The 11,004-nt window shown below is 48.8% G+C and overlaps 1 protein-coding gene across 1 annotated transcript in view; it reads left to right on the top strand.

The window, feature by feature from the left end:
• Positions 1 to 9,007: 9,007 nt before the first annotated feature.
• GBX2 (gastrulation brain homeobox 2) overlaps positions 9,008 to 11,004 on the top strand; it is a 3,742-nt gene continuing 1,745 nt past the window's right edge. Inside the window, exon 1 of the mRNA XM_068246977.1 lies at positions 9,008 to 10,092. Within this exon, the coding sequence (XP_068103078.1) occupies positions 9,591 to 10,092 (502 nt within the window). The 5' untranslated portion in view covers positions 9,008 to 9,590. The remainder of the gene's footprint in view (positions 10,093 to 11,004) is intronic.

Genomic DNA, 11,004 nt, shown 5'->3' with positions numbered 1-11,004 from the left:
CCATCGTTAGACTTAATGGTCGTTGGCTGCTTTTTTTTTAAACGATCGTCATTTGAAATGATCGGGGAACAATCGTTTAAGGGCTCGTTTCCACTATCGTGAATCCGCATGCGTTCAACGCATGCGCATTCGCACATGTAATGCAAGTGGATGGGCCTGTTTTCACTGTAGCGTTGTTGAGGTGCGTTTTTTCAGCGGTGAAAAAAACGCACAAAAGAGCCGCAGAATTCGCCTGCGAGTAGAATGCATGCGAATCGCATGCAATGTATTTAATAGGGAAATCGCATGCGGTTTCCCCATGCGGTTTTTGCTGCGAATGCGCATGCGAATTCGCATAGGTACCAATGTAAATTCACACAGGCAGTGACATGGTTAAAATCGCATATACCCTCACCTATGCGAATTCGCATTCGAATTCACGGCAAAAAACGCATGGGGAATCGCATCTGCATGCGATTTCATCAGCGGTGGAATCCAGGCGATTCCACACCGCAATAGTGGAAACGAGCCCTCAAACGACTATAGTCGCATGTGTGTACGCACCTTTAGTAACAGCTTAGTAATGTACTGCTAGTGGGTTCCAGGCCTAAAGGCTACAATTTGTCAAATTATCTTTTTTAGGAAGGATTCTTCACATGAATGATTAGAAATGATCCTTTCGGGCCACCAATGGAAAAAATCTCCTAAAGAATCTGATCGTATTAATGAAATCAATCCAATTTTTGGTTTGATCCTGTCAATCTGATCGGATTGGTTAGGAGACTGTTGTTCATTATCTGTATAGACAAGGGGTGGGGGGAATGGGAGGAGAGGGAGGAGAGCGCACTCAGAAGGGTAGCAGTTGTCCCTGGCAAGCCTGCCGGGGAATTATCTCACCTTTAGGACTGACTGACTAGCCCATATGGGTCTGTCAGCAGTCTAGCGTTGTCCCTCTTTACGCCGGGGACGCAGGCAGCTGTGGTGCATAAAGCATAAAGAGGGACAACGCTAGACTGCTGACAGACCTGCTACCCTTCTGAGTGCGCCCTCCTCTCTCTCCTCCCATTCCCCCCACCCCTTGTCTATACAGATACTTGCACCACTATCCAGTGGCTTCCAGAGAGCGGCACCACCATCATTTTCATCTTCAGCCTACACACTGTACAACACCACTACAGGACGCTCCCCTGTATATACAGGAGTCTTCTATATATACACTGCCCAGTGTATATGGGACACTACCTACTGCAAACTGTTGTCCATTAGTGGCCCCAAACGATCATTTCTGATCATTCATGCGAACAATTTTTCACGAAAGATCGTTCAACAAATTGTATCGTTAGTGGCCACCTTAAGGCCTGGAACCCACTAGAAAGTGCAAAAGGCTATCGCAATTGCTAGCGATTTGTGATAGTGTTTTGGGAGCGTTTTGGGAGCGTTTTCCCTGCATTAGCATGGAAATGCTCCCAAAATGCTGCATGTCCTGCGATTTACTTAATCGCAATCGCTCTAGTGTCAAATCCATTTACATTGGCAGAGCGTTTAGGGAAAACGCTAGGGATTGGAAGCGCTCCCTAAGGCCCGGTTCACATTAGCGGTGGCTATCCGGAATAGCCGTGCCGGAGCCGCACCGCATGCTGGCCGGACGAAACGGACGCACGGCATAGCAATGTAAGTCTATGCCAGGGTTCACATGTGTCCGTTTCGTCCGGACCGGAGCCGGACCGGATCCGGACTCCGGTGTCCGTTCCAACATGCGCTATTTTTTGGTCCGGCTCCTCCGGCAGCCGTATCCGGGGCGGAGCCGGACTGCACCATCCGGCCAATGGAAACCAATGAGAACCGGAGAGCGCACAACACACTGGCAAAAAATCCGGATGTTCTACCCCACTTCCTATGAGGATTGTTGCGGCGATATTGTATCGGGGACACATGGGCAACCATTTTGGAGTGGAGCAGCACGAGCTGGAGATGTTGGCAGCATGTTGGAGGTGGAGGTGAGTGCTAAACAGCGGAGGGCCTGATTCCACAGGTCCCCCTTCTGCTGACCTCCCAGACCCCAACATTTTTTTTTGTTTTTATACAGGTTGTTATCTCTTTAAGAATCCGGATCCGGACCGCAACCGTGTTCATACCGCACGGAAACCGTATGCAACCGGACCGGATCCGGACAGGAACCGTACGGTTCAGGTCCGATCCGGCTCCGGTGCGGTCCGGACATCCGGTGCGGTTTTTGCAAAACCGCAAGTGTGAACCGGGCCTAAATGCTCAAAAAATGCTTTAGTGGGTTTTTTTTCTTTAAAGGTTATTATGCTGTTTCTTATCTTTTAGAGCAGAGAGGAAGTCCTGAGTTCAGGTCCGCTTTATCTGTGCACCAATTAGTCTACTGAGACATGGGAGGGTTTTCCCTCAGCTGTATTGGAGCTGACAGCAACAGAATGGAGGCAATTTTTCTGAAAGTTTATAAAAGAATAAAAGACTTGCTAGTACAGCAGAGCTTGCCACAAGAGATGATGCAGTGCCCTTACAATGTGCAGAGACAACCATCAGACCGATGTGTGCAGAGACTGTCACATCTCACATATCACACAATATATCGATGAGGAACGCGAATCCCCCTCTCTCCTGGGAAGGTGACAGGTACACATAAATAATATTTCTACTCACTCTGGGAGTTATTTTTCAAAGCTATGGACTGGGGTGAGGAAAGCCCCCTCCCACGCTATCTATTTACAGAAGCAGTATTAGGTGGGCACCTTCAGCTCAATTATTCAGCCTGTCCCCACCCCTGCTATTAGCACTGGGACAAGTGACATGGGAAGGAGCCGGAGTCCGGAACGTATCGATTAACCTCGGGCTGTGACACAGCAGTTCTTTATCACCGGTCTATTCACTAGCCGAGCGGATATTGCCCGGCTGCTGGGGGCACAAGGTGGGCACAGCGGGGCAATACTTGTAACAATAACTTCTCAGGGAATTTGGAGAATGAAACAATAGTTGTTTTGTGAAACGCTTGATATTGACTGTATGATGTGACAGCCTGTGCCAAGTTATATTCTATCCGGTGAAACTTTGTACCAGCTTCCGGAATACCAATGTGCCACGCTCCATATACACTTGTTACACAACTGTGTGCCCAAACTGCAAAGCTGCCACCCTCATTTCACAGCTGTGTGCCTGGGCTGCCAAGGTGCCACTCTCACTGATCACACAGCTGTGTGCCCGGGCTGCCAAGGTGCCACCCTCCCTGATCACACAGCTGTGTGCCCGGGCTGCCAAGGTGCAACCCTCACTGATCACACAGCTGTGTGCCCGAGCTGCGAAGGTGCCACCCTCCCTGATCACACAGTTGTGAGCAATGGCTGCCAAGGTGCCACCCTCCCTGATCACACAGCTGTGAGCCCTGGCTGCCAAGGTGCCACCCTCACTGATCACACAGCTGTGTGCCCGGGCTGCCAAGGTGCCACCCTCACTGGTTACACAAATGTGTGCCAGGGCTGCCAAGGTGCCACCCTACCTGATCACACAGCTGTGAGCCCTGGCTGTCAAGGTGCCACCCTCCCTGATCACACAGCTGTGAGCCCTGGCTGCCAAGGTGCCACCCTCCCAGATCACACAGCTGTGTGCCCCGGCTGCCAAGGTGTCACCCTCCCTAATCACACAGCTGTGTGCCCGGGCTGCCAAGGTGTCACCCTCCCTGATCACACAGCTGTGTGCCCGGGCTGCCAAGGTGCCACCCTCCCTGATCACACAGCTGTGAGCCCTGGCTGTCAAGGTGCCACCCTCCCTGATCACACATCTGTGAGCCCTGGCTGCCAAGGTGCCACCCTCCCTGATCACACAGCTGTGAGCCCCGGCTGCCAAGGTGCCACCCTCCCAGATCACACAGCTGTGTGCCCCGGCTGCCAAGGTGTCACCCTCCCTAATCACACAGCTGTGTGCCCGGGCTGCCAAGGTGTCACCCTCCCTGATCACACAGCTGTGTGCCCGGGCTGCCAAGGTGCCACCCTCCCTGATCACACAGCTGTGAGCCCTGGCTGTCAAGGTGCCACCCTCCCTGATCACACAGCTGTGAGCCCTGGCTGCCAAGGTGCCACCCTCCCTGATCACACAGCTGTGAGCCCGGGCTACCAAGGTGCCACCCTCCCTGATCACACAGCTGTGAGCCCCGGCTGCCAAGGTGCCACCCTCCCAGATCACACAGCTGTGTGCCCCGGCTGCCAAGGTGCCACCCTCCCAGATCACACAGCTGTGTGCCCCGGCTGCCAAGGTGTCACCCTCCCTGATCACACAGCTGTGTGCCCCGGCTGCCAAGGTGTCACCCTCCCTAATCACACAGCTGTGTGCCCGGGCTGCCAAGGTGTCACCCTCCCTGATCACACAGCTGTGTGCCCGGGCTGCCAAGGTGTCACCCTCCCTGATCACACAGCTGTGTGCCCTGGCTGCCAAGGTGTCACCCTCCCTGATCACACAGCTGTGTGCCCGGGCTGCCAAGGTGCCACCCTCCCTGATCACACAGCTGTGAGCCCTGGCTGCCAAGGTGCAACCCTCCCTGAACACACAGCTGTGTGCCCGGGCTGCCAAGGTGTCACCCTCCCTGATCACACAGCTGTGTGCCCGGGCTGCCAAGGTGTCACCCTCCCTGATCACACAGCTGTGTGCCCTGTCTGCCAAGGTGTCACCCTCCCTGATCACACAGCTGTGTGCCCGGGCTGCCAAGGTGCCACCCTCCCTGATCACACAGCTGTGTGCCCGGGCTACCAAGGTGCCACCCTCCCTGATCACACAGCTGTGTGCCCGGGCTGCCAAGGTGTTACCCTCCCTGATCACACAGCTGTGTGCACTGGCTGCCAAGGTGCCACCCTCCCGGATCACACAGCTGTGTGCCCGGGCTGCGAAGGTGTTACCCTCCCTGATCACACAGCTGTGTGCCCGGGCTGCCAAGGTGTCACCCTCCCTGATCACACAGCTGTGTGCCTGGTGCCAATGTTTCACACTCAAGTAAGAGCTGTGGATCAGAATGATAACTGTTGAAAATTACTGGTTTCCACAGACAGAAATTGTCCAGAACAATCAGTCGAGTGTGAAATCGGGTTGCCGTGGCTGCGTTACAGCGGAGTGTCCCTGTTTCTGGACATCTCAGTGTCGCTGACTTCCCAGTAGACTCACTGTATGTATAGTCAGTTGTCGCATAGTGTCGCCGACCTCTGTGCCTCGAGCTGGCTGCTGGCTGCTGCACCCCTGTCCGCTCTCTGTGTGCTGCTCATCCTGCAGAGAGTCGTTTACAAGCACTTTATTTTTCCCACTTGCTCAAGTCTCCTCATTATTTATTGGCCATCAAATTGTTCCAGGGTCTTTGACGTCCAATTTACAAGTTTTGGGGCTGTTTTGTCCTCTCCTTTGTCAGGCAGAAAGAATCCGTGTTGGGGAAGCTTTGAAAAGCCAAACATGAGAGGCAGGCTATGAAAGGGGAGAGGGCTGGGGCTTTTGATTCCTACGGGAGAGTCAATAGTTACTTAACATAATTGCAGGAGAGAGTTTCAAAGCCACAATCACAGGAATCCCCCCTCTCTGCCAGGAGTCTATTGGAGCTTTCAGGCCTGTAAAAAGTAGGATGAATACACTCAGGCAGAAAAAAGATGGATCTTTTCATGTTCTGCAAGTTGGAGATGGCTGTGTCCAGATGGGGAAAAGGACACAAACCCCCTTTGTTACCCCCAAGGGGAGGGGGGTGCTCTACCCCCACCCTGCTGGGGACACTTCCCAAACGTTTGGCATTGGCAGGACTGAGCGAGCAAACAGAATAAGAGCCCATAAATAAATAAGGGAAGGAGGGGACTTGGATCCCTGTACCTCCCTACAAGGACAGGGGACAAAAGCACTGAGTGTCTGGGTTGATCTATATGGTCTGTGCAGAGGGAAACAGGATGGCTGGTAATGAGTTGGGAATGGGCTTTTATTATCTAAATGGGGGATCAGCCCCCTCTGGGACTCCCCCATCAGTAAAAGTATACAGCATAAAGCTAGCACAGAAGCCATCGCAGTGACATGGCTGATGGGGCTATAGACAGGCAGGCATCAGCAGCAGACAGAATGACACAGATTAGTAACGTGTGATAACGTGTGATAAGGTTCTGTGTGTCTCCAGTGCTCAGTCCATCTGCTGCCCAGCACTACACAGGCTGCCAGGCAGAGCTCAGCACACCACACTGCAGCCACGCTTCATACATATATATTATTACATCATATATATGTATCCAGGGTGGCTCTCCACTGTGTGTCTGCACCAGACTCGTCAAATCAGCATTGTTCTCTCTGCGATACATTATAGAATACAGCATTTGTACAACACCACTGCCCTGCTGGCAGCATCAGCCTAAGCTACAGCACACAGGCAATCCACTTCATTCTCTCTAATTATCTAATGCCATCATCATCAACTTTATAAATACTTCAACACTAAAAACAAAAATGCAAAAAAAAAAAAATATACACAAAAAAACCCCAAGAAATTAATAAATTAGAGAAAACACAACGATATATAAATACAGACACGTAAATCGTATATATACATACAAACACCCAGGTTATAGTCCTAAAATTATCAATCAAGGGATAGGGAGTTTCGTGGCAAACTATTACTATTATTCAGAGACACAATCACAAACTTCTAAAAAGTGAGAAAATAAATGACATGAAGTGAGCATTACATAAGGATGATGAGTGGTAATTCAATTATCATGTGAACAGATCGATTTATATGCAACTACAACACCACACATGGCTGATTTATCAGGCGGGGTCCTGTCCGCAACCACTATTATAGAGACTGCTCGCCAGCACACAGGTGCTATATGTATGTATCCATGTATTTATATATATATATATATATATACACACACACACACATACACGCACACACAATATAGTGTGATTCAGTACAGTACATTTAGGCGTTTAGTGCTTTTTAATCAGTAGCGGCCGACCAACATTTAACCAGATGCATTATATAATAATATAATAAAGTAATATAGTATAACATAATTTAATACAATAATATTTAGTGACTCCAGAATTGCACAAATCATCCACCCTATCTACGTATAGATGATCCGAAGGGTAACGCCGATTATTGGTCGCTTTGTGCCACAGATACAGATGTCTATACATAAACAATATCTGCGAAGAAGATGGTTTTTTTTTTGCCCTGGTACCTATATTATTGTGAAGAGGTGACGCTGCCCCAGAGATAAAGGAAGGTTTATTACTTTTAAAACCCCTCTTTTAGGAAACACAAACTATACTCTACTCGAAGGTGAGTGATGGGAACAATGGCGGAAGCAATAAAGGGGCAGGTGAGCTGCACACCTTGGTAGGATTTGGCATATATACAGAAGCAATGCTGAGAGTACATGGGATGTACACACAGCCGGAAACTAGTCACTATAGCAGACCTGTACACACAAGCGGGGAGTGGGAGACACTGGTAGAAGCAATGATGTGGTACAGGAGATGTACACACAGGAGAGTGGGGGACACTGGTAGAAGCAATGATGTGGTACAGGAGATGTACACACAGGAGAGTGGAGGACACTGGTAGAAGCAATGATGTGGTACAGGAGATGTACACACAGGAGAGTGGAGGACACTGGTAGAAGCAATGATGTGGTACAGGAGATGTACACACAGGAGAGTGGGGGACACTGGTAGAAGCAATCATGGGGTACAGGAGATGTACACACAGGAGAGTGGGGGACACTGGTAGAAGCAATGATGGGGTACAGGAGATGTACACACAGGAGAGTGGGGGACACTGGTAGAAGCAATGATGTGGTACAGGAGATGTACACACAGGAGAGTGGGGGACACTGGTAGAAGCAATGATGGAGTACAGGGGATGTAAACACAGGAGAGTGGGGGACACTGATAGAAGCAATGATGGGGCACAGGAGATGTACACACAGGATGAGAGTGGGTGATGAGCAATGATGGGGTACATGAGATGTACACAGGGGAAGGTGATGAGCAATGATGGGGTACAGGAGATGTACACACAGTAGAGTGGGGACACTAGTAGAAGCAATGATGGGTTACAGGAGAGGTACACACAGGACGAGAGGCACTAGTAGAACCAATTATGGGGTACAGGAAACTTACACACAGGAGTAGGGTGTGTAACTCCGATAGAAGCAATGATAGGCTGCATGTACAGAAGGAGGGGGGTCACTGGCGTAAGCAATGATAGGGTACAGGAGATGTACACACAGGAGGAGGATGGACAACACTAGCAGAAGCAGGGATGGGGTACAGAAGGTGTGTATACAAAAGAATAAGGTGGGGGACTCTGGTACAAGCATTGGTGAGGTATATAAGGTGTGTATACATACGCAGCAGGAAGATGGTGGACACTAGCAGAAGCAGTGATTGGGTACAGAGAAGAAGGTGTACACACAGTTGGAGGGTGGGGGACTCTGGTAGAAGCAATTGTGGGGTATAAACATGTGAATATGCACAAGAGGATGGGGAACTCTGGTAGAAGCAATTGTGAGGTATAATAGGAGTATATGCACAGGATGAGGGTGGGGAATTGTAGTAAGCAATGGTGGGGTATATAAGGTGTATATGCACAGGAAAGTGGAGGACTCTGGTAGAACCATTAGTGACATTATAGAAGGTGTATATACACGTGTGGAAGTTGGAGAACACTAGCAGAAGCAATGATGGGATCAGAAGAGTTATATACAGGAGGAGGACTGGGCAGGAACAAGCAGAAGATGCACACACAGGAGTAGGACTGGTTACATGTGAATATAGGCTGGCAGGACGCTATCAGTGAGAGGCAGCACAGATCACAGCAGCTATCTCAGCACTTTATTCTGTCACTCTGGGGGGTGTGAGAGGGGCTAGGTTTGTGGGTACACGCCTCCACCGTTCAGCCAGCCAGTGACAACAAAGGGATCGTCCCACGTGACCAAGGGAAGGTTCTAAAATGTAGCAAAACGTGAATGGGAAATAGGTGAAGAGTTTGTAGCTGCTGAAGCCCGGGAGAGGGGAGGCTGCAGAGCCAGGTCTTGTCACCCAGGAGAGGAGCAGCTCTGTCACACAGGGTGACCACACACAGCACCAGACGTCAGTTCACAGAAGGGGCTGCACACTGAAGTCACTCAGGGAACAAGTGAGGGCTCAGCTATACACCTGACACTCAGGAAAGGTGGACATCAGACCAACAGACAAAGCCATCAGCACATCACAAAGAGAAGAGAGCTCTGATGCACTGAGGGTCACCATAAAGAAGACAAGAGAGAAGTTATCCAGCCAGAAAACCCGAACAAAGATCTTCTCCACACAGTCCACCAGAAGAAAGGGTCATCCAGAGCCAGCTTCAGCCACAGCCTGGCCATCAGAGGAGAAGACCAGCCTCAGGTCTGCAGACAGTGTGCTCTGATATCTGGACTTTTACTCACATCTGCTTATAACTAGATTCCTGGAACTGAGTTCCTGATCGCTATGACAGACTAAAAGTCTCTCCAACCAACAAACCATCCTTCTATCAGTGCCCTGCTCAGGGCACCTTCTCATTCTTCTCTAAGCACCGACTCCCAGTAGCTTATATGAGTGCAGCTTTCCAACCTCCTCTCATGATGATGCAGCGTCCCTTGGGCAGCAGTACTGCTTTCAGTATAGACTCACTGATAGGAAGCCCACCTCAGCCAAGTCCTGGGCACTTCGTGTACACGGGATACCCTATGTTTATGCCATACAGGCCTGTGGTCCTGCCGCCTCCTCCCCCTCCTCCACCCAGCTTGTCCCAGGCCACACTTCAGCCAACTCTGCCCTCCACTCACCATCACCAGATTCCCAGTCTGCCCAGCGGCTTCTGCTCCAGCCTGGCACAAGGCATGGCACTCACCTCCACACTCATGGCCACTCTGCCGGGCAGCTTCTCAGCCTCTCCTCAGCACCAGGAAGTGGCCAGGAAGTTTGGAGCTCAGACTCTCCAAGGAGGGTACGACAAAAGTGATGGGGGTCAATCAGATGGAGAGGACACTGCAAAAACTTATGTCACCAAAGAGGGAACCTTACTGCCTTTTTCTGCTTCGGAAGCCTCTTTAGGTAAGCGACTGCATGGCACAGTATTCCAGTAATTTCATTTATATCATGTAGTAGTAGAATAATAGTAGTAATGAAAAGCAGCTTATCGGTTACGGTTATATTTTTTCATTTGTATGATGAAAATATATGTAGAGGAGACCGTAAGTTCAGTCAGTGAGAAAAATATGAATGTTTTTACTGATATGAGATTTTATTGTCAACTCCTATCCTGATCCACCCATTGAAATGACAAGCGCTATGTGGGTTTGAGAGTTTCGAACTGATTAAAGTTCTCATAAATATCAATTAATACAGATTAATTCCAACATCTGTTTACAGAACCGACAGTTCATCAATCCAAAACCTCCACTCCAAATACCCATCAACTGCTGTGTTTGTAAATTTGTGTAATAACGCTAATATTGATTCACCTGCTTCTAATAATAGAAACGACACACTTTTTGTTTTTATACACAGGCCTATTTTTACATAAAAAAACAGCCAACGAGCATTATTGTCAAATACTATTATTAGTTAATCACTGATGATATGTAAAATGTAACAAATGCAAGTTAATAACAGGCAAAAGGAAATCTAACTTCATGTACAACACACAAGTGATTATTCATTTACATTCCAGTGCTGGTGAAAAAACTTTTAGCATCTGGGGAATTAAAAATATATAACCTGCTTTTATATGCAATATATATATATATATAGATATAGATATAGATATAGATATAGATATATATATATATATATATATAATATATATAGATCTTATTTATTTTAAATAATAACAATAATTAATACTAGTTGTGTAAGCATTGGCTTACTAGCCAACTTTCAGCCTGGGCTGTAGACAGGATAGAGAGGACAATGAAATAAGCCTGTTAATTTTGTACACTAATTCGTATTCATTTTGGAACAAGC

Source organism: Hyperolius riggenbachi, chromosome 7 (genome assembly GCF_040937935.1).
Source record: "Hyperolius riggenbachi isolate aHypRig1 chromosome 7, aHypRig1.pri, whole genome shotgun sequence".
Lineage (NCBI taxonomy): Eukaryota > Metazoa > Chordata > Amphibia > Anura > Hyperoliidae > Hyperolius > Hyperolius riggenbachi.
Note: the sequence above shows the minus strand (reverse complement) of the source record. Positions and strands in the feature narration are given on the sequence as shown.